The sequence below is a fragment of the Aegilops tauschii genome, chromosome 7, assembly GCF_002575655.3.
Source record: "Aegilops tauschii subsp. strangulata cultivar AL8/78 chromosome 7, Aet v6.0, whole genome shotgun sequence".
Classification (NCBI taxonomy): domain Eukaryota; kingdom Viridiplantae; phylum Streptophyta; class Magnoliopsida; order Poales; family Poaceae; genus Aegilops; species Aegilops tauschii.
Window position 1 is genome coordinate 61,605,530 of NC_053041.3, and position 23,406 is coordinate 61,628,935.

A 23,406-nucleotide genomic window follows, 5' to 3' on the forward strand; every position below is an offset into this window, starting at 1 on the left:
CAATAGAAGAAGTAATATTTTTTTAATTTTTTTTTATTCTAACAGATATGCTGAAGTATGAAGTCGATATGGGAGACAAAGAAATTCAACAGACAGAATGTTGCGTACTAGAAGAGTTTCCGCCAAATCCCGAGCCAAAAGAACATATTATGCATGCGACAACCACAAAAGAGCATGAAGTTATTGATATATCCAGTAAACGCAAAGAGATTATGGATGTCAGCAGCCACGCCGTCGCCCAAGAATCTTGCACAGACCACGAAGAAAAGGATCCACCAATAGAACCAGATCAACCACCACCAGACGACAAGATACCACACCATGCTGAAGAGGAAACGGACGAGCAAAATATCAACAGCAATATCACGAGCACAGAGCAACTTGAACAAACAGGAACTGATTTAAAAGAGGATGACAGAAGCAACGATGTACCAAATACACAAGAACAGGTTTCCGAGCACAAAAAACAACATGTTCTTCTTTAAGAAGAAACAAACTCGACAAGCAATCAACAAGGCATCTCCAGCACCATCTCTTTAGACTTCCTAAAACACAAAACAACGAAAAAGCATGAAGAAGTTGATGAATTTATTTTAAGCCTTGACCCGGACCAACTGATGCAATACAATATGCTTAAACAGATGGGCCATACATTTGATGAAATCAAAACATCAATGATTTACCAGGAAGACTTTGAGTTCAACAAAAATGCCACGCCGTATCTGACAAGCTTGCAGCAAGAATCAGGAGAACATTCAATGGGTCAATCATCTAAGAACAGCTCAGACAAGAAAATCCCGGTCAAGAAGAGGACGGTAAAGCCTTCAAGCAGGCTCCATGGAAAAATCAAGATTCCTACTTTTGTCCCAGGAGATTTCAAATTTATGAACAAAGCCAGAGCACTTCATGAATACCTATTCAGCAAAGAAGGACAGGACGAATGCGGAGAGTAAGTACTTTCTCTTGTCACAACAAATAAACAAAGAAATGTTGCCCCTTTTTAAACCAACCTAACTAATGTATAAACTTTTTCTGCTTGCAGTCTAAACGTATATATTAGCTCGAACCGACCCGATTGGATTACAGGAAAACAAATAATGGAACAGCTACAGAAAGGAGATCATGGACAGATGGAGGGCTCCATCGCAAACGCATTGTTCGAAGAATGGACAGTGCAGCAACAATACAACACAACCGATAAAGCCATACTTCCCGCAGAATTTGCAAACGTATGAAGTCCAATTTGACAAAAACACTTGCATCATTTTAGTGATTACAAAGATTGAACTAAAAAGTAGAAAACTTTTTGGTCGCAGATCATGCTCGGTGTTAAAACTGGAGAAGAAGAAGGACTAGCAGAATTCAATGAGGACGAAGCATTGAAACAGTTTGCACCCCTTGTAACACGGAAGGAACTTTAAAAAAAAGCTGGTAAGTTAATAGAAATACACAAACATAATTCATTCTTCCTACAGATTGCACATTTACATGTCATTTCATTCTCCTGACAAGAATGAACTTTAACTCACTATGTCTCCAAACATCACAGATTATGATACCTCACAACACAGCTAAACACTACACACCGTACGTGCTCAACAAGTACACGAGCTCCATCAGCATACTGGACTCACTGAATTACAGACACGGAGGAGGAAAAAATACATGGAAAACACACCATAAGGATCACCCAGAACTTGTACGTCAATTCAACCTTGGTTTTCTAATTGGTTTTCCAATTCCTGCATTCCCTTTATTAATGGCAAAACCCAACAATAAAACCAAACCGTAATCACAGATTAAAAGGATGCACGCACTCATGAAGAAGCATTACGGCGAAGCGGAGCTACGAGCCAACAGTGAACCGAACTGGTCGAGGATAGCAGAAACACCTAACAGAGTTTGCGTTCCAAAACAGCAGGGTACCCAATGCGGACACTTCATGGTTCAATTTGCAAAATACTGGAATGGCATTGATCTCATAAAAGATGATGAGGATTTCCATGTAAGTGAATAGTACGAGAGCAACAATTTTAATTTTTAGAAGCAGCACTACTTGAATACTTCGATTATCTCATGAAAGAAAAACAAAAGGATATCCGATGACCTCCATGCAGCAAAGCAACGTAGATGCCGAGTGGAAACCAGAGTTCCTTTTTACAGCCATATTTGGTGAAACAAACCAAGTAAAGTGCGAGCAACTACCTGGAAGAATCAAAGAATTCAAACCAGAAACTTCAAACTTCTTTTCCATCAACAAAGGTTAGAAAATCATTTCTGGTTATCTTTTTTTTTGTAATGATCTACCCATCCCACGGTTGACGAATGTCTTTCGTATCACGAGAGCTTACATATTACATATCTGCTTCCGCTGACAGAAACAGATGAAACAAAAAGGAAAAAAAGACGAACCACCAGTCCATACCCAAAACATTCTCATTGCTTCCAACACACAAAGGAGGCGTCCGACCTCTTCCAACTAGTCATGAGCGACAGCTGGCAGGAGGAATACAAAAAGTGAGTTGTTTTCTGTTGCACCTCAAAATAGTTGGACAGAGGCGAAAAATAATGTAAAAATCTGTTTCTCACTGACCGTGACCTCCAAAATTATTTTATCTCCCTGTCGCAGCAAAACTATATTTAGGCGCATCCGTAGGGACAGTGAAAGCACGCAACTTACTGGAGCCCAACTGAAGGCAGTATTTGGTCCAAGACCAGCACAGACGAACATACCACATCATATGGAAAAGAGGGTGCTCGATGACATAGCAGAAATCTGGGAAAGCAGACAAGATTCAAAAGAGAGTGACAGAGTAATATTAGGCCCAAACTTTGCAGAGGTAAACTTTTAAAAAGCAAAACCTTGTCTATATTGCAACACCTACTCTTTTTATATTGTTACACAGCTCTTTTTTCTAACAGTTTTTTCATCGTAATTATTGTTTGTGGCATATACTGAAATTAAATAAAGACAAAACTAGTGTTGCAAAATTTAAAAGTGAATTGCAAAAAACAAAGAATCAGCTGGTTCCCATGTATCTCAAAGAAAATCAACGGAAAAAGCTCTCAACAGCAAACATGGTAACATCCCTTTCCTCCGCGACAAAATCACAAAATATGCGTTCTATCAAATTACTTTATATTAAACTGTCAGGAAACCAACAAGTATTTTGTACGCAGATATTCATTCCAATGGAGAAGCATGACCGCTACGTACTATATGTGTTGGACAAATACAAACACAAAGTTCACATTATTGATCCTCGAGAAGCGACTCCAAAGGAATTTGAGAAAGAAAAGATAGACGTGGATAAATTGGATCCAAATGAAGCATGTCGAGTTCTTCAGGAACATGAAGACGCTCAAAAAGAAAGAGAAAGACAGTTTCAGGAATATCACGCTCATAAGTTGGCAATCGTAAGCATTTATACATAATAATTTTTTCAGTTTTACAAGTTGTAGTATTAAAACAATTACAAAATGCAATTCCCAGCTACCTAGGATTAAAGAAGTCTTCAACGCCATACTTGAACAAACAATGAATCCAAAGAAAACAAGATGGCAGATTCATACCGTGCAAGATGTTCCAGTGGTAGAAAAGGGCGAATCACCATTTGCTGTTTTAAAGCTTGCATTCCTCTACAATGGTGAAAAGTTCGTCGAAGACCTGGAAGATTTGACAGTAAGTCTATATATATTTACTTATAAACAACTTTTATGCACCAACTCTAATAATATACTTCTCTTCTCGGCAAAATTTCACAGGATGAGGTCGAAGACTGGAGGGCAGAGGCAATGTACATTCTCTTAAGTAGCAAGATGAATCAAGTCAAAGCTAGTGAAATGGGTGACGAGATTAGCAAGATCTTCAACAAGAATGAAGACTAAAACTTTTGATTTAGCCAGCGAGGCTAATTCTATCTAGACGTGACAAAACAGTTTATCAGTAACTCACATTTGTATGTAATGTAGTTAGAAATTGCGTGTTCATGTTGAAAAGAGAACTATTTAGACAACAGTGCCTCTTACATCATCAGAGAGTGCCAGTACACTTTAAACAACAATGCCTCTTCTTATTTGTACGACAGCAGTGTATCCCAAAACGAACCCTTACGCGTGACTCTGGAGACCACCCTCCCGTGCCTCCAGAGGCGTCATGGCCCCGTGCCACCAAAGCCTGGGTCACCATGCCTCCGGGCAATATCCAGACACACAAATACCAAGAGTGCCTCAACCGTGGCTAGCTCCTACGCACACGTGACTGCAGATGATTCACACCCGTGCCTCCGGAGGCAACATACCAATGCCTTCGGACAATACACACATGTGCATGCACGCACATTCCTCTAGAAACTCAAGCATGGCTAGCTCCTACGCACACGTGAATGCACATTCTTCAAACCCGTGCCTCCGAAGGCAACATACCAATGCCTTCGTAGGATGCACACATGTGCATGCACGCACATACCTATAGAGCCTCAACCATGCCTAGCTCTTAAGCAGACGTGACTGCACATGCTTCAAACCCGTGCCTTTCGAAACAAAGGAGCTTGCCTTTTGCACGACCTATTGTATAAAAATTAAACGAGCCGAAGGCGAGCAGGAGGTTCCTTGGCACCGGAGGCACCGTGTCACACCACGACGGACAACACGCTGCACGAACCAGCACGCCGCACGACCAAAACACACTTTGACCTATGACCCCCTTCAAGATGTTTATGAAAATTATACGAGCCGAAGGCGAGCAGGAGGTTCCCTCGCGCCGGAGGCGCCGTGTCACATCACGACGGACAACGCGCCGCACGAACCAGCACGCCGCACGACCAACACACACTTCGACCTATGCCCCCCCCCTTCAAGATGTTTATGAAAATTAAACGAGCCGAAGGCGAGCAGGAGGTTCCCTGGCGCCGGAGGCGCCGTGTCACATCACGACGGACAACGCGCTGCACGAACCAGCACGCCGCACGACCAAAACACACTTCAACCTATGACCCCCCTTCAAGATGTTTATGAAAATTAAACGACCCGAAGGCGAGCAGGAGGTTCCCTCGCGCCGGAGGCGCCGTGTCACACCACGACGGACAACGTGCCGCACGAACTAGCACGCCGCACGACCAACACACACTTCGACCTATGACCCCCCTTCAAGATGTTTATGAAAATTAAACGAGCCGAAAGCGAGCAGGAGGTTCCCTCGCGCCGGAGGCGCCGTGTCACACCACGACGGACAACGCGCCGCATGAACCAGCACGCCGCACGATCAAAACACACTTCGACCTATGACCCCCCTTCAAGATGTTTATGAAAATTAAACGAGCCGAAGGCGAGCAGGAGGTTCCCTTGCGCCGGAGACGCTGTTCTTCAATTTAGTAAAGTTATACAGCCGTGCCTCTGCTAGTCTACACCTGTGCTTACACCTGTGCATTAAAAAGTTGCTGTTTTTTCCTTACTTGAAAGGTCACATTTGATAGTGTTGGTAGTCCCCACCCGTAACTACCCCATAAATCTCCATTACCCGGAAATATAATGGGAACAAAAAGGGAAACGAGAAAGGGAAACAGGGAACCAAGCGCGCGAAGTGGTATTTTCTTTGTGTGAAAGGGAAAACAGAAAATTCTGATAGTTCGAGGGTCAAACTGCAAAACACACGAAACCACAAACCGGAAAGGAAAAACCAGGAACCAACCGCGCCAGCTGGTTTTCCCTGGCGGGAGCGCTCCGCGCGCGACACATGTCACGCGCGGAGTGCTCCCGAACCGCTCTCGGGGAAGAGGCGGCGGCGAGAGAAGTGGGTCGTGCAAAGACCCAGGGCTAGGTCTTGCTTTCGATCTCTCATATCCCTTTGGTTTTTTTTATCGCTAGCTAAAGGACACGTGGACATATCACGGTAACTCCCCCTTGTAGCGCACCTTATTGTTTTGGATTTGAGCCGTTTGTTCTAAAATAACATATCTGGAGTCGTTTTCGGGCCCAGGAAGAAAAAAATTGGCTGCGTTGTTTGGGTTTGTTGAGAAGTCTTTGGATGCGTTGGCTTCGTTTTGGCTTACGATTGATCGCTGCCGTTGAATCTGGAATAGAAGGATGAGGATGCGAGTTTTAGCGTCAGCTTGAATTGTCTTCTCCACCTGCCCGCCTCACCAACCGCCGTCCGCCGGCCGATTCGCCTCCTCCCACAAAGCGCCGTCCATCTTCGCCGCCCCTGCCATGTCGCGGCCCGCCGGCAATCCCTCGTACGCCGCCGAGCTCGGCGCGGCCAAGAAGGCCGTCGCCCTCGCCGCCCGTCTATGCCAGGTGCCCTTCCTCGGATCCCAAATCCTTTCTTTCCTTGCTGTGCCGAGGCCCGTCCGCCCGTGGGGACGCTGCTCGGCGGAAACCGCGTTCGCGCTGCCGTAGCCGGCTGCTGGGCTGTGCCTTGTCTAGTTGTCTTCTTGGTTTTCTTCCACCGTTCCTCCGAAATTAACTGGAGAAGCATCGCTGATTGATGGTCAACATGGAGAAGTGACCACTTTTGAAGTGTAACCAACTCTAGATTTGAAGTATGTTAACGTAGGCACTCCTAGCTATGATAATCACCAGAGAGAGATCTTTGATTATGTTGATTGCAAACTGCTTGCTTCGCTATTCATCAGATTGTCGATGCATTGCTGCAGTTGGAACTTATTGTGTTTGCCCTGTGACTCTTCCTCCTTCAGACGGTGCAGCAGGAAATCGTGCAGTCAGACATTCAATCCAAGGCGGATAAGACTCCTGTGACCGTTGCTGATTATGGTACGTGCTCACTTTGCAACTGTTTACCTCCAGGTGCCTGTATCTGCTGTTTGATGCTCAATTAGCAGTCCTCATACTCAAACCATAATTCAAGTCAGTCGATGTTTCTTGATTTAACTTACATGGAGATGTTAAGATTTCTGAATGACATGGCTCGTGGATGTGAAGAACATTCAGGGTCGTATGATCTTCGTCAGTTTACATTCACATCTGAAACTTGTTTGTTCTCTCAACTTCCCATTCAGGTGATAATTTTCTTTTCATACATGTAGGGTCTCAAGTATTGGTAAGTCTTGTGTTGAATATGGAAGTAACTTCTGGTTCCTTCTCTATGGTGGCCGAGGAGGTAAATCACTTGTGTTTCTGTTAAATCATTTCTGTGTATGATACATAAGTATAATACACAACCTGAGTGTTTGTATGTACGCAGGACTCAGAAGACCTGAGAAAGGATGGCGCTGAAGAAATTCTGGAGCGCATTACTGATCTTGTAAACAAAACTCTCGCTGAGGATGGTTCATACAACATTTTATTATCTAAGGAAGCTATCCTCTCTGCAATTGATACCGGGAAGTCCGAGGGTGGTCCATCTGGCCGACATTGGGTTCTAGATCCAATCGATGGGACTAAAGGGTGAGCCGTGGTAACTCCAAGCTGCAGGTTTCACGTTCTGCTAACGCGATAAAAAAATGCCTGTTTTTTCCGCCAATTTCACCATCTATTGGAGTAGTTTCTACAACTGCCTTCTTGCTCACCAGAAGTCCAAAACCAGTGTGCTGCTTTAATTTGTTCTGTGTTTTTCTAATCATTAATTATTTAAGGTACCACGCACCACTGCCTTCTTTCAAACAACTAGAGTTCTGACCTATGACTCTGCATACAGAAATGAATTCTTTTACCAACAATCTTATTTAACAAGTAGAGATGCCAATATTACTACAGAAATTTTGTGAAGCAGTTCTATGTAAACTATACACGGTTCTCTTTTCTGAGATAGCTTGTGAAGTGCTAACAACTGATCAGTTAGCTGGCAAGATTAAGTACCTCTCTTTCATGCCCCATATTTTAACTAAACGTTCTAAACTGATTAATCGTGAACACTAATAGCATTTATTTGAAAAGAAAGACATTGCAGTCATTTGATGACAGCTCATGTTGTTACTATCTCTGCCTATAATACATTTTGATCATTTTTTGGTTTTGTCTTAATAACTTGATTCAGATTCGTGAGAGGAGGCCAATATGCCATTGCACTGGCACTGCTTGATGAGGGCAGAGTTGTCTTGGGTGTGCTGGGATGTCCAAATCTTCCTTTTACATCAGTAAGTAACCTCAGTGGTAGCTCATCAGGAGATCAAACTGGGGCCCTCTTTTCAGCTGCAATCGGTTGTGGTGCTGAAGTACAGTCGTTAGATGGCTCTCCACCACAAAAGGTTATTACCACTTTCAATCTCTTTTATTTGATTTTAATCAGTGATGGCTGTTTGTGCCTATGTGAGTTATTTTCTTTTCTTGTGATTGACTTGCTTCTGGCTAACTTTCATTACAGATCAGTGTTTGTACCATCGACAATCCAGCCAATGCCTCGTTCTTTGAATCCTATGAAGGAGCACACTCGATGCGTGATTTTACTGGCTCTGTAGCGGAGGTTTGATCTTGATCACTCTTTGATTAGGCTCTATCCATTCGAGTAGAAACTAATTCTGTGTTTGAGTGCTAGTAGAAACTTGGTGTCCAAGCTCCTCCAGTCAGAATAGATAGCCAAGCAAAATATGGCGCTCTGGCCCGTGGAGATGGTGCCATTTACTGGCGTTTTCCACACGAGGGTTACAGGGAAACGATATGGGATCATGCAGCCGGGTCAATTGTCGTCACAGGTAAGAACATTGCTCTCTGTTTTTGAAACAATGAACTCAACTGAAGAATACACATTTCTTACTTCCATTTTTCTGATGTTTCCCAGAAGCTGGAGGTGTAGTTAAAGATGCCTCAGGAAACGATCTCGATTTCTCGAAAGGCAGATATCTTGTTCGTGACACAGGCATCATTGCCACAAATAAACAGTTGATGCCATCAGTCCTGAAGTGTGTCCAGGAGGCAATCAAGGAGAAAAAACAGGCCTCTTCCCCATTGTAGAAGGTTCTTGAACCTTCCCTGTTGTAGAAGTTGGATTGGTCCAAAATAATGATCGCTATGCTACACCTCCTTATTCATTTATTCACACTGTTTATGTGTAACTGACCTTTTGTTGGAAAAAAAATACAACCCTTGTTATACAATATTTGCACATATCCACGGAGTGGCTGATAGGCAGCCATGCCCTGAAGGAAACTGAATAAAGAGAGAAATTTCCTGCGGTTATAAATATCTTAGCATGGCTTTTGTTCAACATAAATGACAGCAATAATACAGTACATCAACTTTTTTCTTCTTTTTGTGAGCAACAACCAGTCTCTTGTGTTATTTCCTTCAGATCAAACTTGCATTGTGAGAGTTTTAAATTCCGAAACCAAGGTTTGTGTTAGAGTACTGCTATATATATGCGGGAGGAGCCGCATGAGCAAGATGGGATCTTGAGGTAGGAGGAGAAACACTACAGGGCTCCTTACCTTGACCCGGACTCGAAAAAGCCAGGGCCAACGTCCTAGCTGTCGCCGCTGCCATACGCGTCAAGGCCATTGGCCGTGCTTAGCGGCGCTTGGTGCTCCCTACTCCGCGCCAGCCGTTGGAGGTGAGGAGGAGAGGAGGCAGCCGCTCCCGGCGGCGGCTGCAACAGCCCATACGCTCCTCTCGTGGACGCGGCCTTGCCACTCATCGCCGTGGAGAGGCGGCGACCGCACGCGGTGCGAGTGAGCAGGGGAGGAGGGATTCAAGATGGCAATGGGGCCCCGAAACCCGCGTCCCCGTGGGTTTTTACCCTATTAGGGGACGGGGATGGGCATCTTTTCATCCCCGCGGGGCTGTTGTTGGGCACATTATACAACCCGATACGTTTGTGGGTTTACACCCGTTTCGGTAGTCCCCGAACCCGACACCCGGCAATACCCGCGAAATTACATTATTTTTTTACCACCGTAGTCATCTTACCCCCGAAATCTTAGAGGCCTTGATGTGTTCACTAGATTGGATAAGAAACAAATATAAAGGTGTGTCTTTCTTTACATATCATCATAAAGTTTATCATTATCTTGCTGCAATGTTTCATAAGATGTTCATTACTACTTATTTGATTCTCATAGATGCTGACAATGAATAAGGACAAAGCTTTTGGAGTTGTCTTCAAGACATTCAAGAGGGAATGCAGGTGAAGTACAGGTACTTGCAAATTTCATATACTAATCTGTATATTTTTCTCATGTTTAACTTTAGCTTGAGCGAATTTTGATCTTCCCTAGGACTTGGCACTTTGATTGGCATTGGAAGATTTGAAGATGGTCGTTTGGAGGCTTGGAGATATGAAAGATGCCATGATGATTCCAACTTTAAAGTGATTTGTGAACTATAAGTTCTATTTCAGAACTTATATAGCTGTTGAACCATCTACTGTTGTTTTTTGTTGAAATTTACTCAAGTTATGCTGCCGAAATGTGCTTGTTTTGCTGCTGAAATGTTATTCTTTGTCGCCACTATGTTTGTTTAAATATTTTGATTTTATCGTGGGTTCCCCGAAACCCGATGGATTTAGGGGACGGGCAGAAAACTAGCCCCGCACACGGTGATGGGGACGGGGACGGGTTTACGATTTTCTCGTGGGGATGGGTTTGGGAAGGCAAAACCCGATGGGTTTCGTCCCCGTTGCCATCTTGAGGAGGGATGCGAGGCTCGAGGCGGACGGGGGATTGGTGGATAGGGTTGGCCAATCCCACCGCACGTTTCTACCCACCGTCCTGCAGGAATCGGCCAATCCCACGTCGCCCACCCTCGCTGCAGTCAAATTGTTTTTCACCCAACGCATAGGCCACGCACACACACAGCACACACACCGCCAAAGCCGGGCCCACGGGAGATGGAGGCCCACCTATCATCCACCTGAGCACGAAAGAGCAGCGTGGAAAAAAAACAAGTGGTTCGATTTTTTGACAGCACGGTGAAAAAGCTCCAGCAAGGCAGATCGACCAAACGAGATTGAAACCGCGCCGCAGATAGCTCGTATGGGCGGGTAGCATAGCTGGTTTTATAGGAGAGATGGTTTGCAGAATACAGTGACCAGACCCATAGCTGTTATACAAGCATTGAGGTCAGCTGACGCCAGTGTAATTTGCCGAACACTTCATTAGATAGTCCACATCACTGTTTACAAGTACAAGAATGGCACTAAATAATAAAGCTAACAACAATGGTTTATTTGTTCTAGCTTCACCCCAGATAGTGATCAAACTAAACCTCTTAGAGCCAAGTTTAATGACCATGGATGTGTTTTACTCAGTTCCACCGTCATGCTCACAGCAACACGACTTCTGGGTGTGACATTTTCCAACGCATGAAGTAGCATGATACTTGAAGATAGCTTAAACTACAACTACGTACAGAGTGCAATTACGGCATTTTCCGCAAAGTGCTTCTCCACCAACTGATGAGCATATATCATCATTTTGTTCTTGCCTTGGGATTGCATTTGTTCGTGTCTTTCCCTGATATGGCAGCCGTGGTCGCGGCTACTACAGCGGCAGCTGCTGCACCGACCTTGAGGCCTTTCATGGCCCCTGCGTACTTCATAAATGTCACTACCGCCGCCGTCTTTTGTCCGAAATCCATGGTATATTCCTGGAGTGGTTGAGCAAATTCAACATAGATTAAACACAATCATTGCACTTCTGAAAACACAAAATTAGAAGCCAAATGTGACAAGTGAACAAATGTACATTAATTAGAGTGATATTATATCGTGTCACCAAAAAAAAATCATAAATTTTTGGATTATCATAATTTTTCAACAAATATAAAATAATAATAATAGTGAATAACACTTTTATAATTTGAGCTTTGTCAGAAGTTACGACATATCTTTTCATCATCATCATCAAGTTTTTGGATTGCTTACCACATGTGTCATGTGGTTCCTTAGTAGGAGTAGAACGGACGTGGATCCTCTGACGCGGCTATCACTGCCTTACCCTGCCTTTCCGTCGCTAACAGGTGGGACCCACGCTTGATGGGACCCACATGTCAGTGACCAAATGGTAGGATTGCCTACATCAGGGGATCCTCATCCGAGTAGAACATGTGGCTTGTTGTTTACAAGGTGTAAACTGAGTATTTTTCTTTGCCAAAACCGGCGAACAGGTCATGCACTCTACCATTGCAAATGTTAATTTGAGGAAAAAGGGGCAAAACTCACGCATTAGACATGCTACCTAGCACAAGGACAACACATGCAAGCGCAAAGTCAATGCACACCATAGGTGGACCCCTATATCGAAGTTAAACACAATATCACTAATCGTCATCACCTATTGCGCCTGCGATCTGGCAATTTCGACTTCAACGCAACTAAGCTTCAATACCGAACCTACAACAAGTAGCACCGCTATCACGCCGGCCAAACCATTTCTGACGGGCACCATCAAGGCAACAAGGAAGCTCTAAACATTGTGAAAGACCGTCCACGTCGCCATGCAAGTGGCCAAACCACGGGTGTAAACTGAGTTGATTTTTTTGCCATGGCAAAACGACATCGTAGGATTGTGCATGCCTACAACAGTACCACTGAGAAACTTGCTAAGACAGCTTATCAGAAAACAAGATGAATATAACCAGAGCCGCAGTTCCAGATGATGACTACAGCTCGATAAGAGATGTGCTTATAAAAATAAGCCATTTTTCCCTTCAACGTGAATGCTTATTTGTAAGGTAATATTATCTGGCGAACGTCTACTAGAAGGGGTGGGCAAGCACATGTTCCTTTTGACAACTTTACCTGGTAAGAGATGGCAAATCCTGCCGTTTTTTGCCACAAAATTCCCTTCTTCCCAGAAAAATGTCATGTGTCTCAGAAAAAACTGTCAAGCTCATACAACTAAACTTGTCATCAAATGCCAACCCCTCACAGAGAACATTCGTCGGCTATTGCGGTCCTATTTCTATGGCAAGGTGCCTAATGAAGTACTGCTTTACAAAATAAACACCGGTGCTTAAGAAAAACCAAACACCTTCTTAAACAACCTGCAGCTCTACATAAGTACATATAGCAAACCAGAAATTGCAAGGCTCGTCAACCATGAAGTTGAAAGTCTTCCATTTTTGCTCAAAGTACATTGCCACAAAAGATGCTAAATCCAACAAGTCGTTGAGGTCAAATCCAAGTTTATAAAGCGAGCGGAGCCAAAAGAAATACTTTTCTCGAGAGGATGGTCTGCTAGATCCGACGGAAAAAGGAAACGATATCTTAGCTACTAGTAGTAGTACAAGAGAGTCTTACTTACCTTCGCACCTTGGGATTTCACGAAGAAAAGCAGCTGCCGGCTTGAGGGAGGCAGGGGCTAGAAATCTGAGGCGGTTGCTCCGGCCGGCCCTTGGACGCCGTCGCCTTCGACCTTGAGATGAGAGTTGGAGAGGGAGGAGACCCGGAGACTGAGCGAGTCAACAAGGGGATCTGTGACTGTGACTCCGCGAGAGCAGTCCCTCGGAGAGGTTGTTGAGGTGTGTGTGTGTCTGCGCTCGGGGAGGCCCAGGCCCGAGAACGAGGGCACATACCGCATCATACACAAGATAGGGTCCAATTATATTGGTCTTTTTCTCCCGGTTAAACAAATGAAATCACTAGTTAAGGGGTTAATGCTAAAAAAACTAGTTAAGGGGTTATTTTAAAAAAGTAGTTAAGGGATACCCCTTGCAAAAATCACCCTGGCCTTTTCTTATGGTGACAAGTAGCACATTGCATGTGCGATACTTCTCACAACTTGAGAATTTTGCTTTATTTATTTATTTTTAAAAATATTTTATCTCTTAAACCATGTGTGCAAATCACAAAGCGTTTCTATCTTTGGGTTTTATCTCTTAATAGGTTTGGACGGAAAAGAAATCCTGAGAAAAGCAGAGCCCCCCCCACCCCCCAAAAAAAGGAAACCAAAAAGAAAAGTAGGAACCCAAAAAATGGAAACAAGGAAAAATCCAAAAAACAAAAAACCACGAAAGCACAGTTGTGTTTTTCAGTTTTTCAGAAGCATAGGTGTACTTCACGCCAGTGGCAGATCTAGGCCCTAGACAGGGTGGGGGGTGAGGCCCATTTCCTTTGTAGACTGTAGCAAAATACCGTAGCAATTGCTACAATATACAAAGGGGGCCTGCGGCGCTGGGCTGGGCTGGATCCGCCCCTGCTTCACGCGGAAACACAGTTGTGCTTCATCGTGAAGCACACTTATGCTTTTAGCTTTTTAGCAAGCACAACTGACTGTGGAGCACATCTGCGCCTTTCCATTTTTGGGAAGCATAGTTGCAATTCCTGGCAAAAGCACAACTGTGTTTTATAGTGGAGCACATATGCGCCTTTTCATTTTTGGGAAGCACAGTTACAATTCTTGGCAGAAGCACAACTGTATTTTATAGTGAAGTGCACCTGTGCTTTTCACATGAAACCAAACCCCCAGAAACCTAGGAAAAACCAAGCAAAATAAAAAAACAAAAATATATGCAGAAAAATATGCTCCCACGAGTGTGCTTAGCACGCAACACATGCTGCTAGGGCACTCCCATATTGCCCGCCGGGAATCCCCTCGAAGGGGTACCCAAGTTGCTCCCTTAAACAAGTCATCCAGACACATTTAGAGGTTGCTTGCAACAAGCACTTTCCTCGCCTCACCTACACCCTTGTCTTAGGCCTCGTCTATTGGGTCAGGCCACGAACTACGCTTGTCTACTAACGCGCTTGTCGCTTGTCTGTTTCCTTGCCTAGCTACGATGCAATGTCATTGCTTACTTATAAATTTTTGTCCCGTTAGTTACTAGGTCAATTTACACATTAAAAATCTAGCTTCTCTGCAAATTAAAAATTGTTTGCGAATTAAAAAAATAGTTATTAAATATTAAATAAATGTTTGCCATTTAAATACTTGTTCATGAAATTTAAATAAAATGTCATACCATTCCGAAAATGTTGATGACACTTAAAAAATCTTCACATGTTTACAAAATTGTTCAGAAAAATATTTTAAAATTTCATGAAATTTTAAAAATCCTTTCAAGCATTTTTTTTAGAAAAATATGTATGTGACAAAAAGAATGGTCACCAGGTAAGAAAAACTTTCTCACATTGTATTAATAAAATGTTAACTGTGTATTTTAAAAAATTTCAACATGTATTAAAAATTGTTCAACATGCATTCAAAAAATGTTCAACATATATCTGAAAAATATTTAACATGATTTAAAAAATGTTCAACATGTGTATGAAAATTTTTCAATGTGTACCTTAAAAGTTGTTTAACGTGTATTCAAAAAATATTAGAAAAAATATTTTTTGAAAAATAAGAAACAAAATTTAAGAAATTAACAAAAAACGACAAATAAAAAGAAATGACAAAGGAAAACACAAAACAGATAAAAATAAAAATGAATGAAACCATCAAAGTATCATGTGAATGGTTCCTAATACCGCATCAAATAGTGTCCGACTCCTCGCTAATGGGTCACGGCTCGTGTAGCATCGCCTGAGGCGAGCCCTAAGAAGGAAACCCACTAAGCAATTTGTAGCATTTGTGGAGTCATCCTATGCACCCGTTCATGGGAGCTCCTATATCTATACCTGCTACTAAAGTAAGGTGCATTTCTCAGTTTTTTTGATCTGTTCACCCTTTTTTCTTTTTGAGAATTTTTCCTATCCGAGGTGATACTTTTTTTGCGCATGCTCGTCCAGAATAATAATGACTTCATTTTTGTTATTGGGCTCCTGACTGCGGCCTTGCCTTAAAAAACTGGTAGGTGCTATTATTGGGCCACGTTCATGTTATTGGGCTCAGATAAAAAACTTTCCCCACCTGTGACTAATTAGTCCCACCTCGATTTCTCACATCGAATCTAACCAATTTATATATGTTCGACAGTTGCTTCAAATATCAACTAGGAGACTCGGGCGTCAACAAACATAGATGAGAACGGATGTCTAAAGATTATTTGTGGTTCAACTCCCGTTATTTGTGGGCCATCGATACGTCTCTAAGTATCTATAAATTTTGAAATATTCGTGTTATTTTACATCAATTATTTTTGCTTTTGGCAACAATTTATATTATTTTTATTTGGGCTAACATATTAATCTAGTGCCAAAGGCCAGTTTCTGTGTTCTAGTGTTTTCGGGCGTCGTAAGAATTTTTCAGGAAAGAAAGTACTGAATTTGTAACCGACCTTGCAGTGCCTATAAAATCACGATTTTATTCGCGTAACTTGGACGCGGAATTTCCGAACCGACCTCATTCGAAAATTTTCCTATAGTAGAGCTATATAAACAAATTCCATTCGTGACGGGACTCAGAATCCCGGCGCCTAGAAAACTGCTCTATCGGGATCCAACCCCCTCCGAGAGCCATGGTGGCCAAGGACCAGGGGAGCAAACCTCTCCCCATCTAAGGCGAGGTCATGGAGGAAGAAGCTGGAATGGGAGCCTCTCTCCCCCTCTCTTTCCCGGTGGCGTCGGGGGAAACCATCATCTCTGTTGGGGAACACAGTATTTCAAAAAATTTACCTACGATCACGCAAGATCTATCTAGGAGATGCATAGCAACGAGACAGGAGAGTGTGTCCACGTACCCTCGTAGACCGAAAGCAGAAGCGTTTAGTAACACGGTTGATGTAATCGAACGTCTTCACGATCCAACCGATCCAAGTACCGAACGTACGACACCTCCATGTTCGGCACACGTTCAGCACGATGACGTCCCTCGAGCTCTTGATCCAGTTGAGGACGAGGGAGACTTCTGTCAGCACGACGGCATGGCGACGGTGATGATGAAGTTGCCTGCGCAGGTTCTCCTAAGCACTAAGACGATATGATCGAGGTGTGTAACTGTGGAGGGGGGCACCGCACACGGCTAAGACAAATCTTGGAGTGCCTTTGGGGTGCCCCCTGCCCATGTATATAAAGGAGGGAGGGGAGAGGCCGGCCCCCTAGGGGCGCGCCAAGTGTAGGGAGTCCTACTATGACTCCCAAGTCCTAGTAGGATTCCCTTTCCTTTTCGGAGTAGGAAAGAAGGAAAGGAGGGAGAGGGAGAAGGAAGGCGGGGGGGGGGGCCTTGTCCAATTCGATTTGGGCAGGGGGAGGCGCGCGCCACCTCGTGGCCCTTCTTCCCTCTCTCCACTAAAGCCCAACAACGCCCATTAACTTCCTTCGGTGAATTCCCGTAACTCCCCGGTACTCCCAAAAATACCCGAATCACTCGGAACCATTCCGATGTCCGAATATAGCCTTCCAATATACGAATCTTTACCTCTCGACCATTTCGAGACTCCTCGTCATGTCCGTGATCTCATCCAGGACTCCGAACAAACTTCGGTCATCAAATCACATAGCTCATAATACAAATCATCATCGAACGTTAAGCGTGCGGACCCTACGGGTTTGAGAACTATGTAGACATGACCGAGACACATCTCCGGTCAATAACCAATAGAGGAACCTGGATGCTCATATTGGCTCCTACATATTCTACAAAGATCTTTATCGGTCAAACCGCATAACAACATACGTGTCATCGGTATGTTACTTACCCGAGATTCGATCGTTGGTATCATCATACCTAGTTCAATCTCCTTACCGGCAAGTCTCTTTACTCATTCCGTAATGCATCATCCCGCAACTAACTCATTAGTCACATTGCTTGCAAGGCTTATAGTGATGTGCATTACCGAGAGGGCCCAGAGATACCTCTCCGATACAAGGAGTGACAAATCATAATCTCGATCTATGCCAACCCAACAAACACCTTTGGAGACACCTGTAGAGCATCTTTATAATCACCTAGTTACGTTGTGACGTTTGATAGCACACAAGGTGTTCCTCCGGTATTCGGGAGTTGCATAATCTCATGGCCAGAGGAATATGTGTAAGTCATGAAGAAATCAATAGCAATAAAACTGAACGATCAACATGCTAAGCTAACAGATGGGTCTTGTCCATCACATCATTCTCTAATGATGTGATCCCGTTCATCAAATGACAACAGATGCCTATGGTTAGGAAACTTAACCATCTTCGATTAACGAGCTAGTCAAGTAGAGGCATACTAGGGACATTCTGTTTTGTCTATGTATTCACACATGTACTAAGTTTCCGGTTAATACAATTCTAGCATGAATAATAAACATTCATCATGATATAAGGAAATATACATAACAACTTTAGTATTGCCTCTAGGGCATATTTCCTTCAGTCTCCCACTTGCACTAGAGTCAATAATCTAGTTCACATCGTCATGTGATTTAACACCAATAGTTCACATCTTTATGTGATTAGTTCACATCGCCATGTGAGTAATACCCAAAGGGTTTACTAGAGTCAATAATCTAGTTCACATTGCTATGTGATTAACACCCAAAGAGTACTAAGGTGTGATCATGTTTTGCTTGTGAGAGAAGTTTAGTCAACGTGTCTGTCACATTCAGAGTCGTATGTATTTTGCAAATTTTCTATGTCTACAATGCTCTGCATGGAGCTACTCTAGCTAATTACTCTCACTTACAATATGTATCCAGATTGAGACTCAGAGCCATCTGGATCGGTGTAAAAGCTTTCATCGACATAACTCTTTATGACGAACTCTTTATTACCTCCATAACCGAGAAATATTTCCTTAGTCCTCTTAGGTAACTAAGGATTACTTTGACCACTGTCCAGTGATCCACTCCTGGATCACTATCGTACCCCCTTGCCAAACTCATAGCAAGGTACACAATAGGTCTGGTACACAGCATAGCATACTTTATAGAACCTATGGCTGAGGCATAGGGAATGACTTTCATTCTCTTTCTATTTTTTGCCGTGGTCGTGTTTTGAGTCTTACTCAACTTTACACCTTGCAATACATGAAAGAACTCCTTCTTTGACTGTTCTATTTTGAACTACTTCAAAATCTTGTCAAGGTATGTACTCATTGAAAAATCTTATCAAGTGTCTTGATCTATCTCTATAGATCTTGATGCCCAATATGTAAGCAGCTTCACCGAGGTCTTTCTTTGAAAAACTCCTTTTAACACTCCTTTATGCTTTCTAGAAAATTCTACATCATTTCCGATCAACAATATGTCAATCACATATACTTATCAGAAAGGCTGTAGTGCTCCCACTCACTTTCTTTTAGATACAGGCTCCACCACAAGTCTGTATAAAATTATACGCTTTGATAAACTTATCAAAGCGTATATTGCAACTCCGAGATGCTTGCACCAGTCCATAGATGGATCACTGGAGCTTGCACACTTTGTTAGCACCTTTAGGATCGACAAAAACTTCTGGTTGGATCATATACAACTCTTCTTTAAGATATCCATTAAGGAATGCAGTTTGGACATCCATTTGCCAAATTTCATAATCACAAAATGCGGCAATTGCTAATATGATTCGGACAGACTTAAGCATCGCTACGAGTGAGAAAATCTCATCATAGTCAACACCTTTAACTTGTCGAAAACCTTTTTCGACAATTCAAGCTTTGTAGATAGTAACCCTACTATCAGCGTTCGTCTTCCTCTTGAAAATCCATTTAATCTCAATGGCTCGCTGATCATTGGGCAAGTCAATCAAAGTCCATACTTTGTTCTCATACATGGATCCCATCTCGGATTTCATGGCCTCAAGCCATTTCGCAGAATTTGGGCTCATCATCGCTTCATAGTAACATGACTTCTAGAAAGGATTACCATACCACTCTGGTGTGGACTATACTCTGGTTGACCTACGAGGTTCGGTAGTAACTTGATCTGAAGTTTCATGATCATCATCATTAGCTTCCTCTCTAGTTGGTGTAGGCATCAGGGAACAATTTTCTGTGATGAGCTACTTTGCAATTCGAGAGAAGGTACAATTACCTCATCAAGTTCTACTTTCCTCCCACTCACTTCTTTCGAGAGAAACTCCTTCTCTAGAAAGGATCCATTCTTAGCAACGAATATCATGCCATCAGATCTGTGATAGAAGGTGTTCCCAACAGTTTCCTTTGGGTAACCTATGAAGACACATTTCTCCGATTTGGGTTCGAGCTTATCAGGTTGAAGCTTTTTCACATAAGCATCGCAACCCCAAACTTTAAGAAACGACAGCTTAGGTTTCTTGCTAAACCACGGTTCATACGGTGTCGCCTCAATGGATTTAGATGGTGCCCTATTTAACGTGAATGCAGCTGTCTCTAATGCATAACCCCAAAACGATAGTGGTAAATCGGTAAGAGACATCATAGATCGCACCATATGTAATAAAGTACGGTTACGACATTCGGACACACCATTATGTTGTGGTGTTCCAAGTGGCGTGAGTTGTGAAACTATTCCACATTGTTTTAAATGAAGGCCAAACTCGTAACTCAAATATTCGCCTCTGCGATCAGATCATAGAAACTTTATTTTCTTGTTACGATGATTCTCCACTTCACTCTGAAATACTTTGAACTTTGCAAATATTTAAGACTAGTGTTTCATTAAGTAGATATACTCATATCTGCTCAAATCATCTGTGAAGATCAGAAAATACGATACCCGCCGCGAGCCACAACACTCATTGGACCGCATAGATCGTTATGTATTATTTCCAATAAGTCAGTGGTGTTGGGGAACGTAGTATTTCAAAAAATTTGCCTACGATCACGCAAGATCTATCTAGGAGAAGCATAGCAACGAGCGGGGAGAGTGTGTCCATGTACCCTCGTAGACCGAAAGCGGGAGCGTTTAGTAACGCGGTTGATGTAGTCGAACGTCTTCGCGATCCAACCGATCAAGTACCGAACGCACGGCACCTCCGTGATCTGCACACGTTCAGCTCGGTGACGTCCCTCGAACTCTTGATCCAGTTGAGGACAAGGGAGAGTTTCGTCAGCATGACGACGTGGTGACGGTGATGATGAAGTTACCAGCGCAGGGCTTCGCCTAAGCACTACGACGATATGACCGAGGTGTAAAACTGTGGAGGGGGCACCGCACATGGCTAAGAGATTGTCTGTTGTCCTTTCGGGTGCCCCCTGCCCCCGTATATAAAGGAGGGGAGGAGGAGGCTGGCCAACAAGGGGCACGCCAGGGATAGGGGAGTCCTACTAGGACTCCAGTCCTAGTAGGATTCGGCCCCACCATTTTTTCCTTTTACTGGAGGGGAAAAGGGGAAGGAGAGGGAGTAGGAGAAGGAAAGGGGGGTGGCGCTCCCTTCCCAAGTCCAATTCAGCCTCCTCCCTTGTGGGGGGCGAACCAGCCCCTTGTGGGCTGGTTAGCCTCCTTCCTATGGCCCATAAGTCCCATATCTTTCCCCGGGGGGTTTCGGTAACCTCCCGGTACTCCGGAAAAATGCCTGAATCACTCGGAACCATTTCGATGTCCGAATGCAACCTTCCAATATATGAATCTTTACCTCTCGACCATTTAGAGACTCCTCGTTATGTTCGTGATCTCATTCGGGACTCCGAACAAACGTCGGTACATCAAATCACATAACTCATAATACAAATCGTCATCGAACGTTAAGCGTGCGGACCCTACGGGTTCGAGAACTATGTAGACATGACCGAGACACATCTCCGGTCAATAACCAATAGCGAAACCTGGATGCTCATATTGGCTCCTACATATTCTACGAAGAACTTTATCAGTCAAACCGCATAACAACATATGTTGTTCCCTTTGTCATCGGTATGTTACTTGCCCGAGATTCGATCGTCGGTATCATCATACCTAGTTCAATCTCGTTACCGGCAAGTCTCTTTACTCGTTGCATAATACTTCATCCCGCAACTAACTCATTAGTCACATTGCTTGCAAGGCTTATAGTGATGAGCATTACCGAGAGGGTCCAGAGATACCTCTCCGATACACGGAGTGAAAAATCCTAATCTCGATCTATGCCAACCCAAAAAACACCTTTGGAGACACCTGTAGAGCATCTTTATAATCACCCAGTTACGTTGTGACGTTTGATAGTACACAAGGTGTTCCTCCGGTATTCGGAGTTGCATAATCTCATAGTCAGAGGAACATGTATAAGTCATGAAGAAAGCAATAGCAATAAAACTCAACGATCATAATGCTAAGCTAACGGATGGGTCTTGTCCATCACATCATTCTCTAATGATGTGATCTCATTCATCAAATGACAACACATGTCTATGGCCAGGAAACATAACCATCTTTAATTAACGAGCTAGTCAAGTAGAGGCATACTAGGGACACTCTGTTTTGTCTATGTATTCACACATGTACTAAGTTTCCGGTTAATACAATTCTAGCATGAATAATAAACATTTATCATGATATAAGGAAATATAAATAACAACTTTATTATTGCCTCTAGGGCATATTTCCTTCAGTCTCCCACTTGCACTAGAGTCAATAATCTAGTTCACACACTACAGGAATTAGGCACTTTGTCGTCAGCCATGGCGGACGGCAAAGGCACACTTGGCGGACGGCAAAGGCCTTTGCCGTCCGTCAGCGGACAGCAACATGTCTGGCTGAATAGGCTACGGCGAAGGCTTCTTTGTCGTCAGCCGGCGGACGGCAAAGATGAAATGGTCTTTGCCGTCAGCCGGCTAACGGCAAAGGTCCTGGACGGCACACGTGGCAACTTATGCCCGTTAGGGGGCTAATGGTGTGCTTTGCTGTCAGCTGGCAGACGGCAAAGACCATTGCACCTTTGCCGTCAGCCAACGGACGACAAAGTAACCAAATAGGCCAGCCCCCAGGTTGTATAGCTGGCTGCCACATGGCATCTTTGCCGTCTGCTGGCTAATGGCTGGCGGACGGCAAAGATCCTGTATAGCCCCTTTTTTTCTGTTTTATCTTAAATTCATTCAATTTGAACACACAAGTTTCAACACACAAATTTCACAGAAGACATATCCAACACACAAGTTTCATCATATATACATACATAACCAACACATAGTTCCATCCATACATATTACAAAAGTTTCACATTATTCATCCAACACCGTTATCCATCCATATAACAAGTTCCATCCATGAAAGTTCATCGATACAAAATAAAAGCAGAAAGGGAAAAGAAGCACTCCATCCATGCAAGCTTCCATGAATTAAATGAATTCTACAAAATGGGAAACAAGAAAGTTAGAAGAAGAAGAAGAAAATGAAGAAGAAGAAGAAGAAGAAGACTAGAAGAAGAAGTAAGCATACTTAGGTAAAATGGAGCTAACCTAGCTAATTATGCCATCTTTGAGTGAACTAAGCATATTATGCCATTTTTGATATAAATCAGCTAAGTATAGGTCTAACTTAGGTCATTTTGGAGAAGAAGAAGAAGAAGAAGACTAGAATAATAATAATAATAATAATAATAATAATAATAATAATAATAATAATAATAATAATAATAATAAGAAGAAGAAGAAGAAGAAGAAGAAGAAGAACAAGAAGAAGAAGAAGAAGAAGAAGAAGACTAGAAAAAGAAGAAGAAGGCTAGAAGAAGAAGAAGACTAGAAGAAGAAGAAGAAGACT

The 23,406-nt window shown here is 43.2% G+C and overlaps 1 protein-coding gene and 1 long non-coding RNA gene across 2 annotated transcripts; one reads left to right on the plus strand and one right to left on the minus strand.

The window, feature by feature from the left end:
- Nucleotides 1-6,094: 6,094 nt before the first annotated feature.
- On the plus strand, nucleotides 6,095-9,050 carry LOC109770883 (3'(2'),5'-bisphosphate nucleotidase). Its single transcript, XM_020329601.4, has 8 exons — nucleotides 6,095-6,294; nucleotides 6,696-6,771; nucleotides 7,044-7,117; nucleotides 7,202-7,404; nucleotides 7,994-8,204; nucleotides 8,321-8,419; nucleotides 8,495-8,648; nucleotides 8,735-9,050. Exons 1-8 carry the CDS (start codon nucleotides 6,208-6,210, stop codon nucleotides 8,905-8,907), a joined length of 1,077 nt encoding a protein of 358 aa, XP_020185190.1. The 5' UTR covers nucleotides 6,095-6,207; the 3' UTR covers nucleotides 8,908-9,050.
- A 1,975-nt stretch (nucleotides 9,051-11,025) lies between these two features.
- Nucleotides 11,026-13,874, minus strand: LOC120969879 (uncharacterized). The gene is made up of 2 exons (XR_005764335.2): nucleotides 13,194-13,874; nucleotides 11,026-11,535 (listed from the first exon to the last, which is right to left on the minus strand). It is a non-coding gene; the product is annotated as an uncharacterized lncRNA (long non-coding RNA).
- Between the last annotated feature and the right edge of the window lie 9,532 nt (nucleotides 13,875-23,406).